Source organism: Bombus pascuorum, chromosome 3, assembly GCF_905332965.1.
Source record: "Bombus pascuorum chromosome 3, iyBomPasc1.1, whole genome shotgun sequence".
Classification (NCBI taxonomy): domain Eukaryota; kingdom Metazoa; phylum Arthropoda; class Insecta; order Hymenoptera; family Apidae; genus Bombus; species Bombus pascuorum.
The window spans coordinates 995001-1009769 of NC_083490.1; the positions used below are offsets into that span (position 1 = coordinate 995001).

The window sequence follows — 14769 nt, forward strand, 5'->3', positions numbered from 1 at the left end:
ATAATAAAAAGGAAAAGAGAAGAAACGGACGAATGCGTGGGAATTTCGGATACTCGGGCATGCCAACGTTTACACTTCTCGAAATAAGGAACGAAATGGAAGATCGTTCTAACACTTCCGCTTTCGTTTTTCTTATCGAAGAAGATGTTTGTCCCCCCTTTCTTTTCTTCTTACTTTATTTATTGCGTTCAAAAAATTGCGCTTTACTTTTCTTTATCTGTCACCTTTGTTTTTATATTTATTTGCTCAATTATAAATATTAAATATTTCATTTTCGTTATACCTTATGGAAGCCTACTTTTATTTTCTAACTTATACGTTGTAGCAAGTTATCAAAGAAGCATTGAATTTCATGTTTGCATGCTTCACGGATACGAAAGTGTTAGAAAACGTATCCCAATACGCGCGAGTGAAATAAATGGAATATTATTAAAACTGTTTTTCTGTGATAAAACCAAAGAATTTAGCCAGATCGACGATGGCGTTGCGTCGATAAACAATTTTCTAACCCCAAAATGCGTTTGTACCAATGTCGAGTAAGAAAGCGTGAGGAAGTGTAACGAACGAAAGGTAGAGTATCTGAGCGAATGAATGGAAGCTTGCGAAAGAAAGGGAACGGCGTGCGAGGAGATGAAAGAAGTGCTAAAAAGATCGACTATCGAGTACAGAGGGAGAGAGAGAGAGAGAGAGAGAGAGAGAGAGCGAAAGAGATGAAGAGAGAGAGAGAGAGAGAAAGAAAAAACGAAAAATAAGATCAACTTCCGCGCGCGCGTAAGCGATACAAGTCGAAATCTTAAAACTTACAAAACTCTTTAGCATCGTAAAGGCAAAGCATATGACCAAGCTTTTAACGATGACTTAGTGTAAACGACAAACAAATAAATATAAATATAAATAAAATATGAATATAAGTATAAATTGAGCTATAAATATATACTACAGACAGGAGCACGAACACATATGTACGTACGTGTGTGTATGTGTGTGGGGGTTAGTTTTAATTCAATATTGTACGTATAAATATACATAATAAGTATAAATATACACACACATACATACATATACATAACCACGATACAAGCTAGGTTAATGAACGGTTAATAATGATAATAACATAGTAATAACGATAACGTTGATAATATTGTGTCACGATGCTTGAAAACGATATTTGTAACGACTTTCTCGATCCCTGTCTCGCATTGATACATTTGTGATACATTTGTGCGGAGAGGAAAGACGACGGAACGTCTTGAAAACGGGGATCTCGAAAATGGCAATTGAACGTTTTACGGAAGAACGATGGACTATTCGGATGTAGACGTTAAAATCGGACAAATTATCAATTTTTGAGATGGACACTGGTGAAAAGGGAAAGACTAAAGACAACCGTTGAATGGGCGTCAGACACGCGAACACGTTGCGCGTTACGGAATATAGGAGGCCCGTGATCTCGTTCGGGCTCAACTTGTAATAAACGTGAGACGCGAAGACACTTCTCGGCTCGTTCGTAGAAACCGCGTTAGCGATTAAAGAAACTATACAGAGTAACGTGAATTCGCGATCGGATTGTGTATTTGCATCGGTTTCCAGGCGGCAGACGCTTGGAAGCATCGTTTATTTGATCGATCGTGAAAACCAGAGAATCTATATATGATTTCGTTATTTGTGTTTGTTTGTAATAACGCTAAGCGAACAAAGAATATAATAAACGACGATGATAGGAGGGCGTCGAACGAGATAACACATAAATATTACGATTAAGAGTTTTTCTACTTATCTATGCATATTATGCGTGTGTGTGTGTGGGTGTGTGTTGTGTATATATATATATATATATATATATATATACGTATGTATATACATACATATACATATAAACAATATACATGTATAAATATGTACACGTAAAAGATAACGCGTATAAGCATTTTACACGTGTATACTTATACATAGGTACATGGATACGTATATATGTATAAATATATACATACTAAGCGAGTACGAACGAATGATGAAAACGTATATCGATACTAAATGCCCCCCACCCGCCGTTGATAATAAATAATTACGAGAAAGAAAAGATAAAAGAAATAAAAGTTCGTCACTAGACCTCTCGGCTGTTGGACGAGCCGATGAGCTCCGTAGAGTTTCATACTTTTGCAAATAATCGAAATCTCGTCGATACACTATTACACACCGATTTCTCTATGTATAAAATAGACGTATAAATATATTTGAACGGTTTAAGAAGAGAACATTGATGTCGATCCGAGTCTGAATCTTCGTCTGATCAGCAGGCGCCTTTTGCAGCCCAAACGGTTCGAACGAATCGAGCGACCATTTAACGCGACGGATGTACGTGCATGTCGATATATTTGTTCGGGTCTCATCGGCCGACACATTTTCTAGCATCGGTTTCGCGCTGCGAATCGAATCAGCGTGGCGCGGACCAACGTCCGCTCCGTCGAGTCGAGCGATCGACCCTTCCGATTTTTGACTCTTTGAGAAGCACAGGGATTGTTTCGCCAACGCCATACTCGTAGCATATAGTAGGAAAGAAAATGACAAAAAAGAAAGCTGGTCGTTTCTCGATTTAAACCTCGTTTCTTCGCTGTAGTAATCGCTGCTAAGCATCTCGACACTCCGATTTCCTCTCAAAGGGTTAAACGATCGCGCGACCGTCGCAGTATCGCGTTTCTTCGTCGACCTTATTTCGCTAAAACTTTGTATCCAGATGTCGCTCGACTAGACGGTTTCGCGTCACGAGAATATAATAAACATACTATGTACAGAAAAGAGCGTAAATGTATTTTCGAGAGCGAGAGAGAGAGCGAGAGCGAGAGAGAGAGAGAGAGAAAGCTTTGCGTAGCTCGTGTCAAGACAAAGGCTGGTATCCTTTCGGAATATCCAGGAGGAGAGTGAACGGTAGTAAAAGAAAGAGCGATAGAAAAGGGGAAAAATCGCTATAAATCATTAAATAGTAACAAGAGTTGCCTTAATATTACACGTTCACAAAACTAGGATATGCGAGCGAACAAAAAAGAAAAAAAAAAGAAAAAACAAAACAAAGGAGCGGAGATTATAACGGAAGAAATTCGAACAGTCGTATCTTCTGGTCGAACGTCACGACGAACACGCGACGGATACACGGCCGGTCACGAGTGGCGTTTCCTTTCTTTCGACGACATCCGTATCCCATCGATGAATTTTCCATACGAACCTCGTCGCCAACACCTCTCGATTTTCGTCGATTCAAAGATAGAGTAGCGTATTCCAACCTGTTTGTCGATCAACCGTAATTTTCTTCCGAATCGACGTTGATCCGTGTACGAAGCAACCGTTTCCGTGTAAACGTTTGGAAACGCGAACGCGACCGGTTCCAATATCGCTCGTAAAGAAAACTTACTGTACGCTGTTGTTCGCGAACGATGTACTTCACGGAAAACATCGAATTACGAAAATCGAAATACTATATTTATTCCTCTTGCACGTTCGTTCGATCCACGCTTGTCCATCCATCGTTCGTCCGTTCTACGTCGCGAACCTTCATCCTTTATATTTCGCGTCAACGTCGCTGGCGAACAATAGCGTATCGACTCGGTGTTGAACGCACGTAAGAAATCAAAAAGGATGTGACTGTGAAAGAGAGAGAGAGAGAGAAAGAGAGCAACATGGGAGAAAACTCGAACAAGAGAGAGAAGGGAGAACGAATCGAGAAGAAATTGATACGGAAAGCGAAGCGAACAATGGCTGGCTGTGTATAATGCGGCGCGCAATGAATCTCGAATGCGTCTATGAAAAAAATGAGTGCGTGAGAGTCGAGAGCGTACGTAGCGACGAAAACCTGGCAATGAATGACAGGCTGCGTGACAGCCGGTGCCTGCTTTCAACAAACGACAGAACGAACGAACGAACGAACGAACGAACGATCGAGAGTGCGTGCGTGTGTGCCTGCGTGCAAATGAAAGAGCAAGAATATACGCGAGATGAGAAGAATCTAGCGAGCTCGAGCGACAGAGTACGAAATCTGTAAACGTTTAATAGTCGCGTGTACCATTGTTATAAAAAACAGACGTTATGTAAAAGAGGAGAGAAAATAAGTAAAAAAAAAAAAGAAAAAAGAAAAAACCATTGGACGCTTCAACTTTGAATAAATTGACTTCAAAAGGGTATATAGCGATATAACGCGGTAATTGTTGCTGCCGGTTGTGTGAATGGCGGACGATTGGCGGATGATTCTGCGCGAAATTATTACCGACGATCGATAAAAAACATGTTCATATATGATAATATAAAAAAATATATATATATATAAATACATGCATATATATGTATATATATATATATATGTATATGTATATATGTATAGTTTAATCTACCTCGATGTACTACATTCGTGTTGACGCACGTGCGCGCGCGCGCGAGCATCGAAATTCACTTCTTTCTTTGATATTCTTACAATCTCGCGGGTATATCTCGTTCGCGCAATATCCTGCCAATCTCTGCGTTATTGTAAACTTACTGTATATTACTTATACATATATACATATGCACATATGCGCGCGCGCGTGTGTGTGTGTGTGTGTATATGTATAAGTATATATATATATGTATATATATATATGCATATGTATACACACACATATATGTATATACATAGATGCATGCATATGTGAAAACGCAAAGGTAGACTCGTTTTTCTCAGAGAATGCAGTCGAGTGTGGATCGTACCTTTATACGTATTTCATTGTTCGCGCGCACCGTTCACGTCGCGTCGAGAACACGGGCGACGATTAGCCAAAACGAAGATGCGGTATCACCGATGTTTGTCGATCGGCAACGATTTCTTTTTCTCACGATCGAAACGACCCATTTTTATCGATGAAAAAAATCGAGCTGACACGTAACTCGTTAAGAAGCGCATTCGTTCTTACCGTTCACGACTGATGAACAACTTATTCTCGTAGTTTAAAAGAAACACGCATCAGTTTCGCGTGTTCGTCGTGACGCGAACGTTCGTTTGTATCGTTTCTCTTCTTTAAATGAAAAATAAGTATTCTATATGTGTGTGAACGTATCTGCCAGTGAGGAACTCTCGTATGTTAGAAAGAAACAAGGAAGAAACATGTGGAAACAAAAAAGAGAAAACTAACGAAAGGATAAACTCGATTATTCTTTGAAATTGCGAAAACGACCGGTGTCGAGCATGAATGTGCGAGTGAAAATGCAAAGAAAGAAAGCGAGCGCAAGAGGAAGAATGAAAACGAAGACATAAACATGCATTATTACTTATGTATTATGCAGTAAACGAGGAAAAAGATATCTACCTTATACATATACATATATATACATATATATATATATATATGTATGTATGTATACAAATATATATATATAAATATTATACATATATATATATATATATATATATACATAGCTAGTTCAATTTGCAAATTAGTATGTATCGTCGCTTCGAAATGCCCAATCATTACGCGCCAGAATCCAACAACCCAACAACCAATTTCAAGTTCATTCTTTTTTTAAGGAAAAAACCAATAAAATAATGTGTTAAAATATTTCAAGATACTCGTGTTTTTCACTTAAGCTTAAGACATTACGAAGGCTAATTAAAATTTTCAAAGTTTTTCCACTTTTAACAGATACGCGATCTCTGTGTTTCCGATGTTTCGAAGCTAGCGCAGGTACTTCAGAGAGGGCGCATTGAATTGTTTTTCTCGATCATCTTCTTGTATATTATCACAGGCTCGACAGATGGCAGCACCAAACGCCTCGTGAAATTCTTTTATACGAAATATAAAGATGAACGCATGGAAACCACAATATACCTTCCGAACCTGCAGCTTTCGCTTAGTAAAAATGTTTATTTTTTATGAGAACTAAGTAGTATATACTTGTAACCTTCCAAATATAAATTTTTACTCCATTTGTATTTCATTCAACCCTAATCGATTCCCCCGTAAACAAACACTTTTCTCAACTAGAGAAGTTGACACAAATAATATACAAAAAAAAAAAAAAAAACGTAGGGAACTCGTGATAATCGAAAGCGTTAAGGAACTAAAAGAGTATATAAAAGGTAATACTTTATACGAATAACGTGAAACAGTCGTACAAATCGAACCGATATTACTTTTGAGCGTTTTATTATGTTTACCATGATTTTAATCGATACAATGATTTCTGTGGTATACTGTTGTACACGTCGAGACGAGATTTCAACTTGCTTTCCGTTTTTGAAACTTTTCAAAATATTTATTTATTTTCCGAGTGTATTTAAGAAAGCTGGCGGGAAAAGAAAAAGGAGGAATATCAGTTTCGAAAAAGCGCGATGTTTAAAATTTTCATATCACGAGATTTTAGTAGCTTTGTAAAATTGAAGATTCGCTATTAAAATGGTCGAGATTTCTTCGCCTTTTATTAATAGAAAAACGATTCTGTTCGAAAGTGCTTCGAAAGGAAAGTAAAAGTTGAAATTTCATCCGACAACGAGAAACATAAATGCAACAATAACCAGCGTCGGCGTGCGGTTCGGTAAAGTTTACAGATGACCTTTTCTTTCTCTGGTTATCTTGAACGAAAGTTAGACGATTGAACGAAAGGATCGAGCGGAGGGGGAGCGGGGAATATGAATATATAGTATCTTATATCGTGTATCCATAAATGTTAAACGTTATTTCTTATTCTTTTTTTTTTTTTTTTTTTTTTTTACTTCGTCTTATCGATCTCGTATTCGTGACTCGTTTTCATTTCGTTTTATTAAATGTTAGGTAGAGCTTATAAGGAACGCTTGAAGCCGGTCTCGCGGCGAACTTCAGGCGCTCTTTTGTCGTATACTAGCTGTGCCAAACGCACTTGTACTGGTCGCATGGTTGGTGAAAAAATTGGCTGAAGATTGACTTTTGAGACGAAGACACGAAATTTCCTTTTTTCTTACAACTGTCTGGTCTGTGAGTTTTTTTGAGTAAACAAAGTAAGTAATAGAGTCTAAATTTTAATATATATATATATAATTTTAATAAATAAATAAATAGCAAATTGACGAATCGCGTTAGGAGTAGAAAAGAATATAAATTAAAGGGGAATATTTCTCAATGTTCGATCTTCAGTCTATAGTTTCACCAGCGACATATTATTTAACAACAGAATTTAACCACCTAATCTTCTGCAGGATACTCGTAATTCTCATCTTCGCCTCATCTTCGTTTATACAATAAATGGATATCTTTTTTCTTCTTTCCTACGTGCTAAGTAATAAATCGTCGGGCCGCAATTCATCACGACAATCAATAGTTAATAAATCCATAAAAATTATCTAGCTGTTGATCGACTTTCTTCTGTCTTCAAAAGGTACGTCCAACGCGTTTTGGGCATAATAATAAATTTCAAGAATAATAATAATAATAATAATAATAATAATAATAATAATAATAATAATAATAATAATAATAGTAATAATAATAATAGTAATAGTAATAATAATAATAATAATAATAATAATAATAATAATAATAATAATAATAATAATAATCCATGAACCTAATAATAAAATTGGAACGCGATCGCCACAATGCGAAGATCACAAATATCAATAATATTAGTAATAATAATAATAACGGCGATAGTAATAGTAATAGTAATAGTAATAGCAGTAGATGTAGTAGTAGTGGTGGTGATAGTAGTAGTAGTAATAGTAGTAGCAGCAGCAGTCGTAGTAGTAGTAGTAGTAGTAGTAGTGGTAGTAATAGTAGTATTAGCAGTGGTAGTTGCAGCAGTTGCAGCTGCAGCAAGCGCAGCAGCAGCTGCAAGCGGCTGCGTCAACATCATCATCAAAAGCAACGGAGTCAGGAGTAGTAGAAACATTAGGCATAGGCGCAACAGTGCTAGTGTTAGGGGTAACAGTAGTAATGGTAGTAGTACTAACAATAGCACTTTCACAAACATTAGTTGTAGTAGTAATAATATCAGCAACAATAGCACCAGAAGCAGTCCTATTAGTAGTAGTAGTAGTAGTAGTATTAATAACAGTAGCAGTAGCAGGAACAGTCGAAGTAATACAAGCAGTATTGAGATTATTATCAGTCGTAATACTAGTAGTAGCAACAGCAGGAGCAATCTTAGTAGCAGTAGTAACAATAGTAGTAGGAGTAGTCCGAAAATTAGTAGCAAAAGCAGGAATAATTGTAATAGTAGTTGTATTAGTTTTACCACTGTCATTCATCTCAGCCGTAGTAGTAGTATCAGCAGCAGGAACAGTCGTATTAATAATACTATTAGAAGTAAGGGTAGTCATAGTAGTAGTAGCAGGATTAGTCGTAGTAGTAGTAGTAGCAGCAGCAGCAGTAGTGGTAGTAGTAGTAGTAGTGGTGGTGGTGGTAGTGGTGGTAGTAGTAGTAGTAGTAGTAGTAGTAGTAGTAGTAGTAGTAGTAGTAGTAGTAGTAGTAGTAGTAGTAGTAGTAGCAGTAGCAGTAGCAGTAGTAGTAGTAGTAGCAGTAGTAGTAGTAGTAGTAGTAGTAGTAAGTGTTAGTAGTAGTAGTGATGATTAATAATAATAAGAATAATAATAATAGCAATAATAATAGTAATAATAATAATTATCATAATATTAATAATAATAAACAACAGCGACCATGATAATAATAAAATAAATCTCGTTTTACTAATTAGCATCGTCGTTACAATGATGTACTTAGCTATTACATTTTTGCCTATGGACTATTCTCTTTTATATACCTCTATATGTATAGCTACAATATATAATATTTTCATGTTGAAAAATCGTATACATTAGTGTTGTGTCGCGGGACCATTGCTTCGTTTCTATTCTGTTTCCCGATCGTACTTTTTTATCTGCTTGCTCATCACGTTTCTATATTTTCATCCCTTTTCCGTTCACTGTCTTTTCATTTCGACCATCTTCACTCGATGAGTCTCGCTGAGAGGGAGAAAGGTGGCGTCGATGCATAGAAGCGTTCACGCTTGATCTTCGCAAAACAGCGTGGAACAAAAAGAGGAAACGATGGAGTGGAAGAAAAGAAGGAGGAAGAAGCAGTTGTCATACAAGTCGAAGAAGTGAGAAAGGTAAAGGACAATAAACCGACTAGGAACGGGTATCTGCCGTTTCTGGCCGCTTCTCTCTTTCGCAAGCACAAACAACCAACCCTTTTGCTTAATCCTATGACGTGTATTGCGAATGTTAGGTGAACTTCTCGTATCGCGGTGGTGTGTTGTTCGTTAGCTTTCGATCGTAAACCAAAGCTCGACAACGTATCGTTCGTTCGTCGAATTCTGGTGCGACTTTCTTTCTGCGCGTCGCTTAGGAACGTGAACGCTTCTCGCTTAGAGAATCTGTATTACATAACATTAATAGCTTAATATCGATTTTTAGTTCGTATTACTCGCCGTGTTAACGACGAGCCTCGGATCACAGATAGTGAGGTGATCGGATTGCGCGAGCATTTTCACGATACATCTTATACATATGCGTTTCTACATCTTAATTTCATTCTCGTAATTGTCTGTTTCGCGCATCTTCTTGCGATTCCTCTAAGTATTTCAAGGCGACAGCTCCTGAAAGCAAACAGTACCGGCCGTGTACGCGAGCGTGATCACACAGTCGCGTGAAAAAGCACTATCGACGATTTCTCGCGATTCGTTTTTTTAGTCGCTAAGTTAACTCGAGCGTCAGTAAACACCCGATCGTGTCCACTTTTTGAAACAATCGAGGAAATAATGCGACGAAGACGATTTGTGACGCTATTGCGCCAACTATAATTTATCCGAAATATCTTTTTCCGGCGACTATTCAGATTCATGCACGCATACGGTCGAAGGGAAACTTGGTCGGAACGCAATCTTTACGTTTCTGCCCAGTTTATCGTAGGAATTTACCATCGTAATCGTGACATACGAAGTTATACAGATACGAAAGTATAGAATATATATTTTTATACACATGTATACGTATACACAATACATATGTACCTACGTACGTACGACCAACTAAGGATAGACAGGCGCAATCGTATATTTTAAATGTCGAATCCAGTTAAATCGCGTTTTCTCGCGCCGATTTCAAAACTTACAACATTTCCGTTCGACCGGAAGAAGCGCAGTAGTATCGATAAAAATCCGACTTCGATTCGTTTCTCTACGCTTCGACGGATTAGGCGATTAGCCGATTAGCCGATTAGCAACCATGTAAACGACGACGTTTTGCTTCGTTAGAAAATATACTTTGATTTGCAAAAAGTTGCGTGATCGAAGCCGAATGAACAAGTTTGGTCGAGAAGTTTGGTGGCCGAAAGTTTGGCGCTTCGCGATTACCGATCAAATGGCGGAGTTCGAATTCTGGATTCGACACCTGTGTCTCTGTACGTGTGTCGGCTGTTGAAATCAACGAAACAGAACAAAAGAGATAAAGGAAACAAATTTTAATAAGATCTCGTGCTGAATCGTTGTTTTACAGAAAAATAAGGAAAAACAAACGTAGAAAACGAATCGAGTTTTTCGGTTCGCTCATAGGTACAATCATGCACACAATTTTTCAATGTAACAAAGTATACGATGATACTAAGCTTTGTACAGCGAGGACACCGACAAATCGTTTTCTTATATACCTATGAAACACATGCGCGTACTCAAATTTCAGTAAATAAATAATAATGCTGAAAATCTATTACAATTATCGTGATCTGTTTCTTGGGACAGAAACAGCAAATGGTGTCCTCGCATTCGAACGAAATCGAACAAATCAGCACGTAAACATCGTCAATGTATCGCTATAAAAGTATAATTCGAAGCTAAACTTAAGACTCGGAACTTAAACCATAATCGAACGTAAGAAACATTCGCTAGCATTACACGATACTCGGGATACTGCTGGGATTAGATTTAAAAGAAATTACATCGAAAATCTGGCTGGAAGTTGCTTCACGACGGATCACAAATTTCTATGAATGTCTGTCTCGTCGAGAAATGAAGAATAAGAAAAAAGAAAAGAAACGATATATATATATTTCTTCATATACGTCCAAAATATTATTCCCTTAAATCCTTACCCAGCAAAAAATTACGCTACGTATTATAGTGGGGATATACATAACATGAGGATAAAAATGATTACAAAGACAATGTTAAATATTTAAAATCAAATCGTCCGATCAATCGTAGAGTATCGGGATAGGGGCGATCGTAAAGAATAAAAATATCTGTACAAGCTACGTCCATCTACGTATGCGTGTATGTGGCATACGTAAAAAATAAAACAATTAGTTGATTGTATACGCTCTCTCCCTCTCTCTCCTTAGCTAGGCGCCTGTACGCTGCTGTATTGTCTTAATAGAAGCGAACCTACGTTTCTTAAGAGCACATTGCCCTACGGATTCTTATCGTTCGCCGTCCTTTCCACTCTCTCATACTCGCGCACTCTCTTTCTCACTCTCTCTTTCGCTCTCGCTCTCTCGCTTTCTCTCTCTCTTTCTTTCTTTCTTTCTACCCGCCTTTTCTTTTTTAATTCCTCTTACACGTTTCGCTCTTTAAATCCTTTGTAAATGGGTGACGTGGATGCCCGTGCACAGTCACTCGATAAGGCAAGATTAAGATTATCAAGATCGAAGGGCCAGAAGCAAAGAAGATGCGAACGCGCGTATGAAATTGTTCCTGTTCGATGCGCGAATCATCGAATAACTAACATTCTCTCATGGTCGTATTTATCTCGAGAAATTGCTAAAAGTGTACTACGGATTAATTCGCGATAGACTAATTAATATCGTCGCATCCTTCGCTGCGTTCGGCCTTCACTCTTGACGGAAAAAGAGAAAAATGTTTCAAAACCGGAAACTAATGTTATTATTAATCGTAGGAACACCAACGAACATTATTTCCTTGTGTGTGGCTCGGAGGTGCGCGTTATCGCAAATGTGTATACGTATGTTGGTGTATGTGGCTGTGTGCCGACGAGAGCGTGTGCGTGTCGGTAGTGGGTGACGACGTGGTTCCTGGTTGTCCGGTAGCGGTACGTCTGCTCTTTTTTTTTTTCCTCTTTCTCTGACATACACTCTACTACTCTATGCTTTTTTCTCTATTTTTCTCTCTCAATTTTGTTGCTGCTCTTTTTTGCATGTATTTTGTTTTATTAGTTTCGTTACCGTGCTAGGTCGCTCATCCCAAAAGTAATTTTAGACGCGCGGTCGTTTTTCATTTTCTCGGTCGGAATCAGAATCCGCTGAATCGTGGAGTGGCGGAAATTCCGGCACAGCCTCGCGTTGTTGCATCCATCCGGCCGCGCCAGGCCCCCCCGCCAGTGCCTTTCCCTGCGTCATTTTTTTCGATTTTTTTTTTTTTGAATTGATTTTTAGCTCTCTGTCTTTATTCCCTGCAGGTGGCGACAAAATTGCGTGTCATTGGTCACTAAGCATCGCCTTCGTTTCACAACTTTACGCATTTTTTTGTCAGCACAGACAGACGTTTCTCGAATAACCATGATATACAAATTATATGGAATTTTACGAAAGCGCGGGCTATTTGAATTGGCTGCTCGTATCAGGATATCGATATTTATCTTCTTGCTTCGCAACGTCCTTCTTTTTTTCTTTCCATTTTTTTCTATTTATTTTTTTTTTTTTTAAACAACTGTCTTTTCTCTTTTCCTTCCTTTCTTATTTATTTACTTATTTATTTATTTATTTATTTTCATAAAAAGAATACGTTCGACTCCCGTTACGAGCACGAAAGGATTTGCTACATAACACGAAAGATTCTAATGATCGAGATGATGATTGCGAACAAAGGAACAAACAGCAAAACTAGGAAATCCTTTCACTCTAATTTGCCAATGCAACAAACCGGCGCCTATTCTACTATCTACGCGAAAAATGTATAACTCTGCAAATGAACTAAATATGAAATCTTTGACATCCGCCCTCTTTCACGCTCTCTCATCTCCTTTCGCCTTTTATCTATTCACCCAGAAAACCCCAGCCAATCGTCCCGCAAAAACAAAAAAAAAAAAAAAGAAAAAACAACAACAAAAAAATAATAATAGAATATGTAGAAGTAATGATAAACGCACACACGTACTACTGTGTAAGACCAGTATAAACGTATAAACTGTAATTCTACATGCAGCCATGCATGCCACGAAGATGTCTCTCGAGGAATTATCCATCCGTAAAGAATTCTCTGATCTGCGTAATTCTTTGTATATCACTTTGTAAGTCAGCGTATGTGTGTCGTGTATTCTTAAACGTGTACGTGTATATGTAACGAATACATTGCAGTGCGATGCGAAACTCTGTAGAAGATATTCTAATTGTAGGATTAAGTATCGAAAGCCATACGAGAGCGACAAGAAACCGCATGGTGCGTTCTTCGAGGATGTATCTGCATAGCACAGATAGTCTATAAGTAGCTGTAGCACGGACAGAGATCGTACTCGTTCGCCTGATCTCGTGCTATTATGCGCAACAAACAGGCGTGGTTGATCGCGCACGAAAAACTGCCAGGGGACGATTCGTTTCGAAAGTAACGCGACGATACGCGTTTACGATATGCTTGCAGTCTACTTCTCCGTATTTCTGGGATATCATAAGCTGCCTGGTTTCAAACATCGATTCGTTAATCCCTTCGGAACCATCGTTATCGGTCAAATACAGCGAACCGTTGGCGAAATAAAAAGTAAAAGGCGCGACGAAACGTTCGTTCTTTGATCGACCGTGTTCCACCGATACGATTGGCTCGGATTAATTTACTACTTGCTGCCACCAATTCAGTAACCTACCTATAAACGAGCTACCTCGTGCTTTTCTCGCTCAAAGAAGGCCTGCTACACAAGTTTTATTGCACATTCGGCAAAGTCTAAATCTAGAAACGAACGCTCGAAGGCGAGAACGTCGCTGTGAAAACGTCTCAGGCAGAACAACGAACGAACAAAGTTCGATAAAAATTCGTCGCTTGAAAAATATCTCGTTTCCAGTTGATACGTTGATCGTCGGTTCCCGGCTTCGAGCGAGACGACAAAAACGACACGATACGTGAGAAAGGCTCGAAGAATCAAGCGCCAGGAATAATATCAACAGAAAAAAAAAAAAAAAAAAAAAGAAAAGAAAGAACGCGTATAAATGTATTTATATAATAATTATGAGTATATTGCACTATCTACGAGTCGATGTCTCGATTCTATGCGAATCAGTTTGTTCGAAATTTCGTCTGTCTCTTTTCGAAACTCGTCGTTTCGACCGTTCAAGGGAAAGAGACCTGTGCTTGTTGCAACGAAGGACGATACATCCTGAACGGCTGGTCGATTTCTAATCTCGAACATCGTTCGCGAATCTCTCTCAGACATACTTCACGCATTCCTCCAATCTCTCGTGAAACGCAAGCGGATTCACGCGTTCGCGCAAAGCCAGCACACGTCGAGCTCGATGACGAATCTACGATCGCAATTGGATTTTTCGTTGGCACGGCGCGTCACTGTGAACACAACAGAAAGCACATAAGGCTGAGATCAGTGGACACGCACCAGCCGTGTGGCTCTTTTTTCTTTTAATCTCTCGTTTACTTTAGCCAGGTCGCGCGATTCTCGTCTTTTCCTTTCTTTCCGCGATGCTCCTTACTTGCTCTCTCAATTTTTTTTTTTTCCTTTCACTCTCTAATTGCGTACTCTTTTTGCGTGAAGTCTGATTCGATGTCTCTCTCACTCTCTGTCGCCTTCTATGAATTTCGTTTCATCTGCATCAAGAGAGAAAGAAA

The 14769-nt window shown here is 38.5% G+C and overlaps 1 protein-coding gene across 8 annotated transcripts in view; it reads right to left on the bottom strand.

The window, feature by feature from the left end:
- Positions 1 to 8649: 8649 nt before the first annotated feature.
- The window catches only part of LOC132905256 (homeobox protein extradenticle), a 119889-nt gene continuing 113769 nt past the window's right edge, over positions 8650 to 14769 (bottom strand). For 4 of the 8 annotated variants that reach the window (XM_060956393.1, XM_060956399.1, XM_060956394.1 and 1 more), the window contains one exon: positions 8650 to 12332. In XM_060956393.1, coding sequence (XP_060812376.1) covers positions 12198 to 12332 — 135 coding nt within the window. In that variant the 3' untranslated portion in view covers positions 8650 to 12197. Of the gene's footprint in view, positions 14491 to 14604; positions 14749 to 14769 lie in introns of those variants that run through there. The other 4 variants (XM_060956397.1, XM_060956395.1, XM_060956398.1 and 1 more) reach the window with 4 other exon arrangements.